Source organism: Eurosta solidaginis, chromosome 3 (assembly GCF_040869045.1).
Source record: "Eurosta solidaginis isolate ZX-2024a chromosome 3, ASM4086904v1, whole genome shotgun sequence".
Classification (NCBI taxonomy): Eukaryota; Metazoa; Arthropoda; class Insecta; order Diptera; family Tephritidae; genus Eurosta; species Eurosta solidaginis.
The window spans coordinates 218,267,643-218,281,236 of NC_090321.1; the positions used below are offsets into that span (position 1 = coordinate 218,267,643).

Genomic DNA, 13,594 nt, shown 5'->3' on the forward strand with positions numbered 1-13,594 from the left:
TTTTGCGTTTAGAGAGCAAGGATATGTTTTTGAAGAAGCATTCCTTAGCAAAACTATACGATGCTTCCTTAAAGCTTCCTTCTATAATGAGAAATAGAAACAAAAAACAAGTAAGGAAGGTTAAGTTCGGGTGTAACCGAACATTACATACTCTGTTGAGAGCTATGGTGACAAAATAAGGGAAATAACCATGTAGGAAAATGAACCGAGGGAAACCCTGGAATGTGTTTGTATGACATGTGTATCAAATGAAAGGCATTAAAGAGTATTTTATGAGGGAGTGGGCCATAGTTCTATAGGTGGACGCCATTTAGGGATATAGCCATAAAGGTGGATCAGGGTTGACTCTAGAATGCGTTTGTACGATATGGGTATCAAATGAAAGGTGTTAATGAGCATTTTAAAAGGGAGTAATCCTTAGTTCTATAGGTGGACCCCTTTTCGAGATATCGCCATAAAGGTGGACCAGGGGTGACTCTAGAATTCGTTTGTGCAATATGGGTATCAAACGAAAGGAGTTAATGAGTATTTTAAGAGGGAGTGCGCCTTTCTGGACCAGGGGTGACTCTAGACTTTGTGTGTACGATATGGGTATCAAATGAAAGGTGTTAATGAGTATTTTAAAAGGGCGTGGACCTAAGTACTATAGATGGACGCCTTTTCGAGATATCGCCGTAAAGATGGACCAGGGGTGATCTAGAATGCGTTTGTACGATATGGGTATCAAATGAAAGGTGTTAATGAGCATTTTAAAAGGGAGTAATCCTTAGTTCTATAGGTGGACCCCTTTTCGAGATATCGCCATAAAGGTGGACCAGGGGTGACTCTAGAATTCGTTTGTGCAATATGGGTATCAAACGAAAGGAGTTAATGAGTATTTTAAGAGGGAGTGCGCCTTTCTGGACCAGGGGTGACTCTAGACTTTGTGTGTACGATATGGGTATCAAATGAAAGGTGTTAATGAGTATTTTTAAAAGGGAGTGGGCCTTCGTTCTATAGGTGTTCGCCTTTTCGAAATATCGCCACAAAGGTGGACCAGGGGTGACTCTAGACTTTGTGTGTACGATATGGGTATCAAATGAAAGGTGTTAATGAGTATTTTTAAAAGGGAGTGGGCCTTCGTTCTATAGGTGTTCGCCTTTTCGAAATATCGCCATAAAGGTGGACCAGGGGTGACTCTAGAATGAGTTTTTACGATATGGGTATCAAATTAAAGGTATTAATGAGAGTTTTAAAAGGGAGTGGTGGTAGTTGTATATGTGAAGGCGTTTTCCAGATATCGACCAAAATGTGGACCAGGGTGACCCAGAACTTCATCTGTTGGATACCGCTAATTTATTTATATATGTAATACCTGCCAAGATTTTAAGGGTTTTTTATTTCGCCCTGCAGAACTTTTTCATTTTCTTCTACTTAATATGGTAGGTGTCACAACCATTTTATAAAGTTTTTTCTAAAGTTATATTTCGCGTCAATAAAACAATCCAATTACCTTACCATATTTCATCCCTTTTTTCGTATTTGGTATAGAATTATGGCATTTTTTTCATTTTTCGTAATTTTCGATATGGAAAAAGTGGGCGTGGTCATAGTCGGATTTCGTTCATTTTTCATACCAAGATAAAGTGAGTTCAGATAAGTACGTGAACTGAGTTTAGTAAATATATATCGATTTTTGCTCAAGTTATCGTGTTAACGGCCATGCGGAAGGACAGACGGAAGACTGTGTATAAAAACTGGGCGTGGCATCAACCGATTTCGCCCATTTTCACAGAAACCAGTTAGCGCCATAAAATCTATGCCACTGCCAAATTTCAAAAGGATTGGTTAATTTTTGTTCGACTTATGGCGTTAAAAGTATCCTAGACAAATTAAATGAAAAAGGGCGGAGCCACGCCCATTTTTAAATTTTCTTTTATTTTTGTATTTTGTTGCACCATATCATTACTGGAGTTGAATCTTGACATAATTTACTTATATACTGTAAAGATATTAAATTTTTTGTTAAAATTTTACTTTTAAAAAAATTTTTGTTTAAAAGTGGACGTGGTCCTTCTCCGATTTTGCTAATTTTTATTAAGCGTACATATAGTAATAGGAGTAACGTTCCTGGCAAATTTTATCATGATATCTTCAACGACTGCCAAATTACAGCTTTCAAAAGTTTTAAATTACCTTCTTTTAAAAGTGGGCGGTGCCACGCCCATTGTCCAAAATTTTACTAATTTTCTATTTTGCGTCATAAGTTCAACTCATCTACCAAGTTTCGTCGCTTTATCGGTCTTTTGTAATGAATTATCGCACTTTTTCGGTTTTTCGAAATTTTCGATATCGAAAAAGTGGGCGTGGTTATAGTCCGATATCGTTCATTTTAAATAGCGATCTGAGATGAGTGCTCAGGAACCTACATACCAAATTTCATCAAGATAACTCAAAATTTACTCAAGTTATCGTGTTAACGGACGGACGGACGGACGGACGGACATGGCTCAATCAAATTTTTTTTCGATCCTGATTATTTTGATATATGGAAGTCTATATCTATCTCGATTCCTTTATATATGTACAACCAACCGTTATCCAATCAAACTTAATATACTATAACTGAGTATAATTAAAATAAAATATATAAAGCACCACCCCAAAATCAAAAGAAAAATTCAATATGAACAATAAGGACAATTGAACAGAACAGAGTGGCAGCCATGTAATTGTATTAAGGCAAAACAAAAAACACAAAAAAGCTTTTTTCGCCAAAAATCTCTTGGCACGGAGAACAAATTTGCAAAGACTTTAATATTGTAAAGCAATGCTTGAAATTTAAATGAATTTTATATGCCAATATTTGCAAAGTGCACATTTGGGCAATAAATTTGAATGTATATGTATGTATGTCAGGGCATTTTTTAAGGATTTTTCACTAGGTGGCCAAAAGAAAAATATCTCCTCGACATGACTGACCATACCGGTCAGCTTTTGAATATTGCCCTTTTTGGTCAAAAAAAAAAAAACATGCTGTGGCAACCGTGGTTGTGACTCACTCATACCAAAACATTTGCAATAAAACAAGTAATCCCAGGAATAGTTATTTTTCATATCCAACTTATTACATACTTGGCCAAAAATTTTTTATTATATGCTGACAAAAAACCCTCGAGCACGTGCAGAATTTGTAGAATTTATATATGTCACGGAAGTCGTGAGTACCTATGTTCTTTTCCATATAAATCCTCATTGATAGTATATTTGATGAACTATCATTAGAGTTGGGATTCTACCGGGTATTTACCATTTTTATGGGTAAATACCGGGAAAATACCCGGAATATTCCTTTTTTGTATCTTTTTTTGCGTATTTAAAAATCGTTTGAATCGAGGCTGCTTGGAATTACAATTCAGCAATTAAATTTATACGCCATTTGAAATTAAAAAAATTTCGTTTTTATTTTAAACAAACAACCCAGCAAACACTCGGAGTCAACAATTAGTCTGAAAGGAGTCCAAACTTTGGATCGTTTGCACTCGTTATGAACTCATTTAGGAACCTGAAGCGAATGCTATATGCTTATATTTTGCCTCTAACATAAGTCTTATACAGACCTTCTTCCGATATCATATATGAGCCTTATTGGCGTCATATACTGCTAATTTTGAGCCTTTTAATGACACTACTTCAGGGCTTTTAGGAAGAATTTTTGACATATATCCGAAGCGGAAAACATAGGGGAGAATGTGATAAAACTCACATGAGGATAAGATAGAAATGAAATAAGTATTAGTTGAGTTAATTATTTATTTAGAATAAATTGTCGCAGAAAAATTTCAGAGTTTTTTCCGGAGCTGCCTAGTTTACTAATTCTAATATTTTTCGTTTGTTTATAATTTCATCAAATCGGAGTCATAAAAGACTCTAAGGTGATAGCATTTTTGAAGCTTTTGAACCATATTAAACTCCAGAACTGTAAGAGGATATTTATAAGGGACACATATTTACCCAAACAAACAGGCTCACGGCGCTCATAATTTAAGAATCCGAAACGAATCCAAAATAAGTGGGCAATATAGGAATCAGAAAAGCGTCGAAACGCGTAGGAGGGTAAAAGAAAATTTAATTTTTGCCTTTTATTTAACGGCCTAAAAGCTCCTAATCTTGCATGCAAAAATTATCATTTATCAACTATTTATGTTCGTCACAGCGAGTTTGGAACAAATTTTGAAACTTTGTTACGATCACTGTTCATTTTAATACAAAATGAATTACATTTGTACATTATTTTTACCCTTCCTATTCTTTTATTGTATAATAGGCCGGGTCGATTTATGGGGAGGCAAAAAAATCGCCCATTGATCTGTGAAAATCATATTCTAGGGATCAAAATAAGAAACTTTGCCGAAGGAACCATACCTCTAAAACGAATTCTGATGCCCCCCCCCCCCCTTTGGGTCGAACTTGCAAATTTTGAAAAATCCCACTTTGAAATGCCTATGTTTTTTTTTCTTTTTGGAGTTTATTTTTCTCTTTATTTATTTAGTCAGAACATATGTAAATGAAAAAATGAATTTAACTTAGTAATAGAAAAGAAATTAAAAAATTATTAGAAATTAGCGTTTTTACAACCCCCTTTTAAAAGCAAGGCATCACTGTGATGCATTTGCATGTCGTAAACATAGTTGTGTGGGTTTTTTATTCAACCATTTTAAAAAATGAAGGTATCACTGTGACACAATTGCAGATCGTAAAATTACTTGTGTTGTTGTTTTTAAGCCACCACAAGACACAGCAGGTAGAATTAAAATTGCCCCTGCCCAAAAGTTCGACCCAAAGGGGGGGACATCAGAATTCGTTTTAGAGGTATGGTTCCTTCGTCAAAGTTCCTTATTTTCATCCCTAGAATACGATTTTCACAGAGCAATGAGCGATTTTTAAATCGACCTGCCCTATTGTATAAGCATCTTTTTTAGGCTCAAATGATTTACGTTAATAGGCTCATATAGGACGACCATTGCAAGAAGGAAATACATTGGTTTCGGCCTCCCAAATGAGCACATACCGGCTGTAAAGGCTCCAATTTAGATATTTTTCCGACTCTTTTTCGACTCAAAATGTTTACTGGGTAAACTTAAATATTTGCAACGGCATGCATTATTGACTAAATATTTTTGAAAAACGCTGGATTACAGATTAAAACTAATTCAACCGATAGCATAATGGATAACTACCCACCAATATAGGACAAATTGGATACATTTTGGAATGAATTTGTGTGTTGGTTTCCCATATTTTCCAAAAGATTATTTTTACCCTTAAAAATAAATAAATAAATGTAAGGCGCGATAACCTCCGAAGAGATCTAAGGCCGAGCTTATCTTCCAATTTGCGTCGTGCTCCTCTTGATTTTCCCTACAAATTGGCGGGACGGGACCTACATGATTTTATGCCGACTCCGAACGGCATCTGCAAGGCAGATGAGTTTTCACTGAGAGCTTTTCATGGCAGAAATACACCCGGAGCGCTTGCCAAACACTGCCGAGGGGCGACCCCGCTTAGAGAAATTTTCTTCTAATTGAAAAACCTTATTTCTAAAATGTTTGATGTTGCTTTGCCCGGGGTTTGAACCCAGGGCATCCGGTGTGGTAGGCGGAGCACGCTACCATCACACCACGGTGGCCGTCGTGGGTATTTATTTTGGGTAAATATTTGGGACTTTACCCATTTTTACCATGTATAACCAATTTACCGTGTATTTACCATTTGGGTATTTACCCCTTTCCCATCTCTAACTATCATTCATTCGTTGATAAATTTCTTCGATTAGTACCAAAAACTTCATTAGAATTAGCAAGTTATATATTTTTTGACATTTTGGGGAAATCATGTATGTTCAGAAAATTTCTGACATTATTTCAGTTAGGTGTTGTTCACGCATTTTCGAAATTTAGTTGTGGCCAGATTATGATTACTACGTGGCCACGACGGACTACTACGTGGCCATTTGGCCACGTTCGTATTACTTAAAAAATGCCCTGATGTATGTATGTATGTATGTATGCGCATATGAAAGCAACTATAAAAATAACTCCTTTGGAGACTATTTTCTGCTCTTTTGCATAAAATAAGGAAAAACAGGTGAATAGTCGTTTACATAAGAACAAGGGCATTGAAAATGTATATTTACAATTGTATGTATCTAAAAATATTTGTACATTTATATGGAATTTCGTATTAATATATGTATGTACGTCAGAGGTCTTCAACAGAACAGCAATCAACTTGATTATCTATTTATTATAAAAGCGCCTACATCGAAGACATTTACCAACACCCAATACACAATTGACCCATAACCCTTATGCACGTACGAGTATCCTTTGTACAAACGTAGTTTATATTCAGACAGACAGTCTATACGTAGACCTACATTATACTCTGCAAAAAATCGTGCGATTAATCCCAAAAAAGGTTGGTCTCCGATTGGATTTCTTTTGTCTACATTTGGGCAATTATGCGCAAATTATTCATTTTAGTCCCTTTCGGTACAGTTGGATTAGTCAGTTTGTAGCCCATTTTAAGAAATGTTTAAAAAAAAAAACGGCAACGAAATGAGTGAAATAAAAAAGATTGCAGGTGATTGAATCAAATGTTTAAAGAAAAATGCGGAGACCTATAGCGAACTTAAATTACTAGGACTTAACGACTACGCGGGAGTTAGGGTTAAATTTTCGGATAATCCTTTTTGAAAAGCGGGCGAACAAACTACATCAAATAGATTTGGAGGCTTGGCAAACCTTTCGATGGTTTTCCTGCTTTGAAAAATGCGGCCGGGCCCTATTTGAGTCCCTATTGCACCGGAAAATGTCTAGTCTTCATATGGGTACAAAAGGGATTGGTCCTATCGATCCCTTTCGGATATAAATGGGTACAATTAGTCACTTCATAGGACATATTCCCAAACGAAAGGGAACAGCTTAACGCATACAAAGAGATCAAAACTGGCATTGGCCGCATACTCCTTTACGACTCATCCCGGATTCATCCAAGACTAATCGCATTTTTTTATAGATGAATATTAAGGAAACGTTATAAATTTGCCAAAAGAGTATCGATTTTTTCCGGGAACTTATCGATTTTTTATCAGAGTGTTACCGTTTAGATATAGGCATATTAGATTTATCTACCACCTGCCTATTATATGAGTATATTTCCTGCAATCCTGAGTCTATATTTTTCGCTGCACATATGTATACGTATATGTTTCTTGGCTGCCGCTGTATGGTGGTTCTCATCGATTTTTGTACCACGAAAAGTTTGCGAATCCAGAAGACGAAAACCCATGCCAGAAAAAGTCCCTAGTCGCTGATAAACCTCGCCTTTATGAAGATAAGGGCGCTTTGATCGGCAGCAATTCGCTTTCTTTACATGATCAATGGAGTTGATAGTATTAATACCTTGTCTTATCTGTCGCATTCATTTTATGGCAGCTATGAAAGCTTGGGTTTGCAGCCGTTCACGGTCATCCCTTCTACCAAATATAACTAAAGTCTATTTTCATGCCCTCAAATCATAGCCCGATTTGAGACTGTCTTAGGTGATTACTCCCTTCCGTTGGAAAGTTCGCTTACTTCTTACTTCATTGGCGCTTAACCATTCAAACTGTTATGGCCGGTTGGAAGGTTCAACCGCTTTGTTAACTCCTTTCCTCTTTTCTAGTCTGGTGTAAGTCTGGTTCTATTCCGGATCTGAGAGAACTGTATCAGTGCTATGTCGAAAGACTTTCAAGTATCACAATTGACACGGGAATCCCTCTATTCATTCAACCAGATCGAGATTCTTACAGTTGGCCTAATTTTTTATCTCCAAAGAGAAGTTGTTGGTCCTTGGGAGGAATCTAAGTGCCACATACGCATGGTACAATCATCTCTTAGAACTATACAGCCATCTTCGTCCAGCTTCGAACCAATCCGGAACAAGTAAACACATGCCCTATATGAATCCCCCAGCATATTCCTTTCCTTAGGGAATTTGAAAGTTGAATCTAGTCTATTCAGCCTCGTACAAAGTCTAAGCAGAACTGATTGCTCTAATGCACATCACTGTACAAATTAAAAAAACCCATTAAGGGCTCTTATAGGATTTGTATGACTTCCTTATTCCAACCAGTACCAATAGCTTCGCTGCCTCCATCTTTTGACAGTGAAAAAAGTCTATTACGATCAACCAGACCTGAACTCCACAGGAGATCTTCCGCTAAACTATATATTCACTATCGTCAAGCAAAGTGGTGCGGATAATTACAAGTGGATAATTATATTCGCTTTATCTATTTTGAACCGATTGGGATTGAAAATCATAAAGAGAGTTAATATTTCTTTCCCATTGGGTAAAGGGGCTTAAAGCATCATGTCGGAGCAGCCAACTACAATCGGCAGACCGGAAGGTTCAGTGTTACAATAATAAGAAAGGTTGTAATTCTTGGTTATACCTAGATGAGAAATCGTTCCGCAGGTTCGCAGGTCAACAGTACTGTAATTTAATGGTTTTACTTTTCTTTTAATATTCAAGCATTTCAAGTCCTTTAAAAGATAGTTGCACATACATCTGCACAGCTTTGCTTTTACCTCAAATTTCACTCCAAAATTTATTTACTCACGCAGCCAAGCGAAAATTGAAAACTTTCAGTGTCAAGTTCACAGGCTATTTCGGAACATTGTAAAATGTGTTGCTTTAACTTAATCAAACTCAACATAGAAAAGCACGTAACTCGGAATCAAAAACGCACTACAGCAAAACACAGGACAAAACAAACCACATAAAAGGTAAAAAGTAGCCGAAACAGTAACCTAAGAAAAACAAAAACAACATAATGTACCATAGCAAACTAACAAAAACAACAATACAGCAAGGGGAAAGATTATTAGAAAAAATCCAAATTGAATGTGTATAACTTGAATGCCGCAAGCATACTAGCAAAAACAATACAATAGCCAGTGCTGCCAAGGGGTGTCTGAAAATGAATTAACTACAGCAGCGGCAGAGTGACTGCAGCAAGGATAACGGCAATTTTAGCACGCGCTCTAAAGAGCCTTAAAGTGGCCACGCATATGCTGCGTATTGAGTGCAACATATGGCTGAAGAGCCAACGATGACACGAATATACATTTATTTTGTGTTTTTATGGGAAGGCACTATGTACTACCTTTTTTTCGTGTGGTTGTAGTTAGTTACCTTTTTAACGTTGTGCGCTTTGCGCTGCCGAGATACGTACGGACGTTTTATTATGTCCTTACTAGGTAGGTAAGGTAGTGTGCCACAAACCGTGAAAGTCACAAATTATATGATCGCATTCCATGATAGCGGCAATTTGATGTTGAAGCACATACGTATGTATGTATGTGTGTATGCGTAAAGAAGCGCCAAGGGAGGGTTGCGCTAAGGGATTGCAATACAGCACAGGTTAGATGATGGACAAGACAACCCTTACCTTGTCCTGTATAAAGGTAAGTAGGCAACAATAATGACACACGAGCGCACTGATCCTGCAGCTACTGATATGTAAATAGTGATGATCCTTAAATTAACCGTTTTACATTCCGGGTAACCTTTTAACATTTTATACCCAGTTGCGCAAAGCTGTGATGGTCGTGTGGGCAAGATTTGCGGATTTTAATGTGATTGAGAACGTACTCAGATATGCTTATTAAATATAGTCGGCAAATTTATATGCATTTCGATAACGTCAAACTAATACGAAAAGCGACCCACGCCCACTTTTCCGACTTCGAAATTTTTTAGTTGGCAACCTAAAAAAAACAACGAAGCTACAGGGCCACGATGCACAAAGGACAACGCGAGATATAATTGAGGGTTGTCGTTGGCAAAGACGGAAGAGGGAATCCGAATCAAGAAACAGCGGGCCGAAAGACGATGGAAAGTCAGGTTCTTATTTGCCCTTTGAAATAAGAACTAGCCGCTTCTAGACGTTTGTTGTCAGATTCAAGGGGCTGTGTAGCGCAAGGTTGCCAGCGCAAGATACATCCAACTGTAAACCTCACCTATCCGCGGCGAATCCTGTTTCACTAACAGACGAGGCTCTGGCGACCCCAATCTGCTCATGGAACTTAAGGGTGGGGGGGTAGAGGGATGGCGTGAAGGTTTAGTGTGTATAAATCGTTCCCGAGATGCTCGGGCTAGCACCTTGATGGTGCTGTGTTACCGCAGCGTACCGGATCTGTATCCGGCAAAGGACCATCACATCGATAACACTCCCCAAAGCCTTCGGGGAGCAACCTTATCGCTACAACAACAACAGACGTTTGTTGAACCCTACATGTGCAGCAAGAATTCTGCGCAGGTATTTGCAGGTTTTCCGTCAGACTCTGGTGCGCTTTTAGGTTTCATGCTGCGCAGGGCCGTTTTGAGCTCTTCTTCACGTAATAGTTTCACGTTATGGTCACTTTTGGTGACCGACACTTTCTCTCTGAATGGTTTGGTGGGCAAAAAAAAAAACGTCCACAATATGCTTCATTTGCCCTTGTTCATCATCTGTTTCGGTTGAGATTTTTGTTATTCATAACTAGTCTATATCCGTGAGTCCAGGTAAATCGGCCCACTTCATGGCAAAGTAATTTGCAGCAATAAAATTTGCCTTGCGTAATGGCAGCGCCGAAAAATTTCTTCGCTCTTTTTTATGCTTCCTGCTTTTCCAGATCCGCCACGGGCGGAAGTTACTAAACACATACTTTCCGCATCTCCGCGATTTCGATGTGCTACCAGTATACTTGCTCCCTTCCCGTCCACTTTCCTATCCGTGGTATTGAATCATGTAATTTGGGTGTAATGCGTTCGGTTTTGCCTCTGACCGGGATCGTTGAGGCGGGGATAATTAATGTTTTGTTATGTTATGTTACTCTATGTTATGTTATGTTACCTTACGTTACGTTACGTTATGTTACGTTATGTTATGTTATGTTACGTAATTATATGTTATGTTACCTTGTGTTATGTTAAGTTTTGTTATGTTATGTAATGTTATGTTATGTTGTGTTATGTCATGTTATGCTAATAACTGCCGCGCGCACTCGCTTTTGCTACTAGCGTGCCAGTTGGTCAAAAATTCTACTATTCAAAAACCATCAATGGGGATTCGGTTGCCACAGCTCAGTACGTTGCTGAAGCGTTTGAATGCTCAGTTGATGAAATGTTTAAAGAGCCAACTGTTCAACTATTCTGCCATTTGGCCGACGACGGTATAGAATCATGTAAGCGTGGCGCATACAGAGCATTGTCACTTTTAACCGTCTCATTCGCCACTTTGCAATACTGGTTATCCGTCAGACATCCGCCATTACCGATGCAGAAAACGTGGCGGCGTTAAACTTGGATGCCCCATCTCAAATTTGGGCGTAATGCGTTCGGTTTTGCCTCTGACCGGGATCGTTGAGGCGGGGATCATGCTTTGTTATGTTACGTTATGTTATGTTATAATATGTTATGTTATGTAATGTTATGTTGTGTTAAGTTGTGTTATGTTATGTTACGTTATGTTATTCTATGTTATGTTATGTTATGTTATATTATGTTATATTACGTTATGTTATGTTATGTTATGTTATGTTATGTTATGTTATGTCATGTTATACTATGTTATGTTACGTTATGTTCTGTTATGTTAATTTACGCTATGTTATGTTTTGTTATGTTATGGAGCATAGCTATACCCCAGTCGAACCAAAAATATCTCCTTAGTGGCATATGCATGTTTTTTAAAGTCCAATAAACAATTCAACCGATCCCGTTTTCCTAAAACAAACCTTATAAAGCAATTAGTCTGCATATTTTTCGACATAAAATTTTTTAAACAATTGTTTACATATATTAGATATGAATATGACTGTACATTATATGATAGAAAAATATGCAACTGGGTATACTGAATTCGATTACGTCTGAATTTAAACTTGTTTCAATTTATATAGTTTTTTTGCCATACCTTTTCATCCCGTTTTGTTATGCCACACTGCGGCTAGACGTTTTTGTTTTGCTGAAATCTTCCCTGTTTCCAAAGCGGCCATATGGTCAACGTCGACACCACAGACAGCCAGCCAGCAAAGGCTAATAACTGCCGCGCGCGCGCGCTTGTGCTACTCGCGTGCCAGTTGGTCAAAAATTCTACTATTCAAAAACCATCAATGGGGATTCCGTCGTCGGCCAAATGGCAGAATAGTTGAACAGTTGGCTCTTTAAACATTTCATCAACTGAGCATTCAAACGCTTCAGCAACGCGCTGAGCTGTGGCAAGCGAACAGTTCGTAATTGTACATAGTGAAGTGAGGATCTTTTTAAAGGATATTATGGATTTGAATTCTGGCGTTTTGCAATTGCAGCAAAGATACTTAGAACAACATAATCAACAACCAGCGATACACGCATTTTCAACACAATTTAATAATTTTACTTATGCTTCCTCAGAGGAGGATGGCTCACAGCGTTATGTAAGCAGTCCTACGAGTTATACGCTATCGATCATTAGTACAACAACAACAGATAGTCATGCCGATGTAATTTTGAATGAGTGGCCTTCGGCAGTGAGTTATGCGCGTAACGAAACATTGCAGCCGATTCCTGAAACGCATACAATTTATCCAGTGTACGACTATAATACGACACAGCCGCAGCTTCACAATGAGCAGCAGAATAGCAGCAATACTTCCTGCACAGAAAATGGCTCCACAACCACGACACCGAGCAAATCCGGCTCGCCTGCGATAACAAAATCTTCAAAATCGAAGAAGCGTACCACCAACCAACAACGTGCCTCCAGTCAACAACTTACCACCAGTTCTCATAAACAATTAACAAAAATTAGATTGGACTCTACCCAACCACATAAACAACCCAGTCCAAGCGTAATCAAACGTCGTCGTCAACAAGCTAATGCCCGTGAACGTAAACGCATGAATGGGCTAAATGAAGCTTTCGATCGTCTACGTGGCATTGTACCAGCACCCACAATCGACCAAAAGCTCTCCAAATATGAAACACTTCAAATGGCACAATCTTATATAGCAGCACTTTGTGAGATGCTGGAAAATGGACTGAATGCAGCCAACTATGTGATCCAAAGTGATGGAGAGGAGCACTTTACCTTTTAGCATGTTATACTACGAATGTATGTAATTCGTGCCTTTTTTCAAACCAAAGTAAAAACCAAACTTGCATATGGCTGGAGCAACCGCCATACGCCCGTCGGCTCACCGCCGACCTCACTTTTAGTTAGTGCTAAGTGAATGAAATACGAACTTACCTTGCTTATGAACTTTTAAGTGCTTTTAATTAAAACGGAAATAAAGATTTGTGATTATATATACTGAAATTAAGTTGTTGTTGATTCGAGTGAAATTTGTTCGCATACATAAACTCAGTTCAGGTGTGCTCCGTTCCTAACGCGTACGCACACTTCTAAACTTTTACGGAAGTTTGTGGTGTTTGCACCTTTATTGCTTGGTTCCAACTAACTTGCGTTTAATTTCCAGAAAACTAAATTATTTATTTATAGCTTTCCACACTCTTCGAAGTTTTACGCCTCCTGGTAAAAAAT

The 13,594-nt window shown here is 38.1% G+C and overlaps 1 protein-coding gene across 1 annotated transcript; it reads left to right on the plus strand.

Annotated features, from left to right (window-relative positions):
* Positions 1-12,347: 12,347 nt before the first annotated feature.
* On the plus strand, positions 12,348-13,148 carry cato (cousin of atonal). The gene has a single exon (XM_067777191.1). It carries the CDS (start codon positions 12,348-12,350, stop codon positions 13,146-13,148), a length of 801 nt encoding a protein of 266 aa, XP_067633292.1.
* The last annotated feature ends 446 nt before the right edge of the window (positions 13,149-13,594 follow it).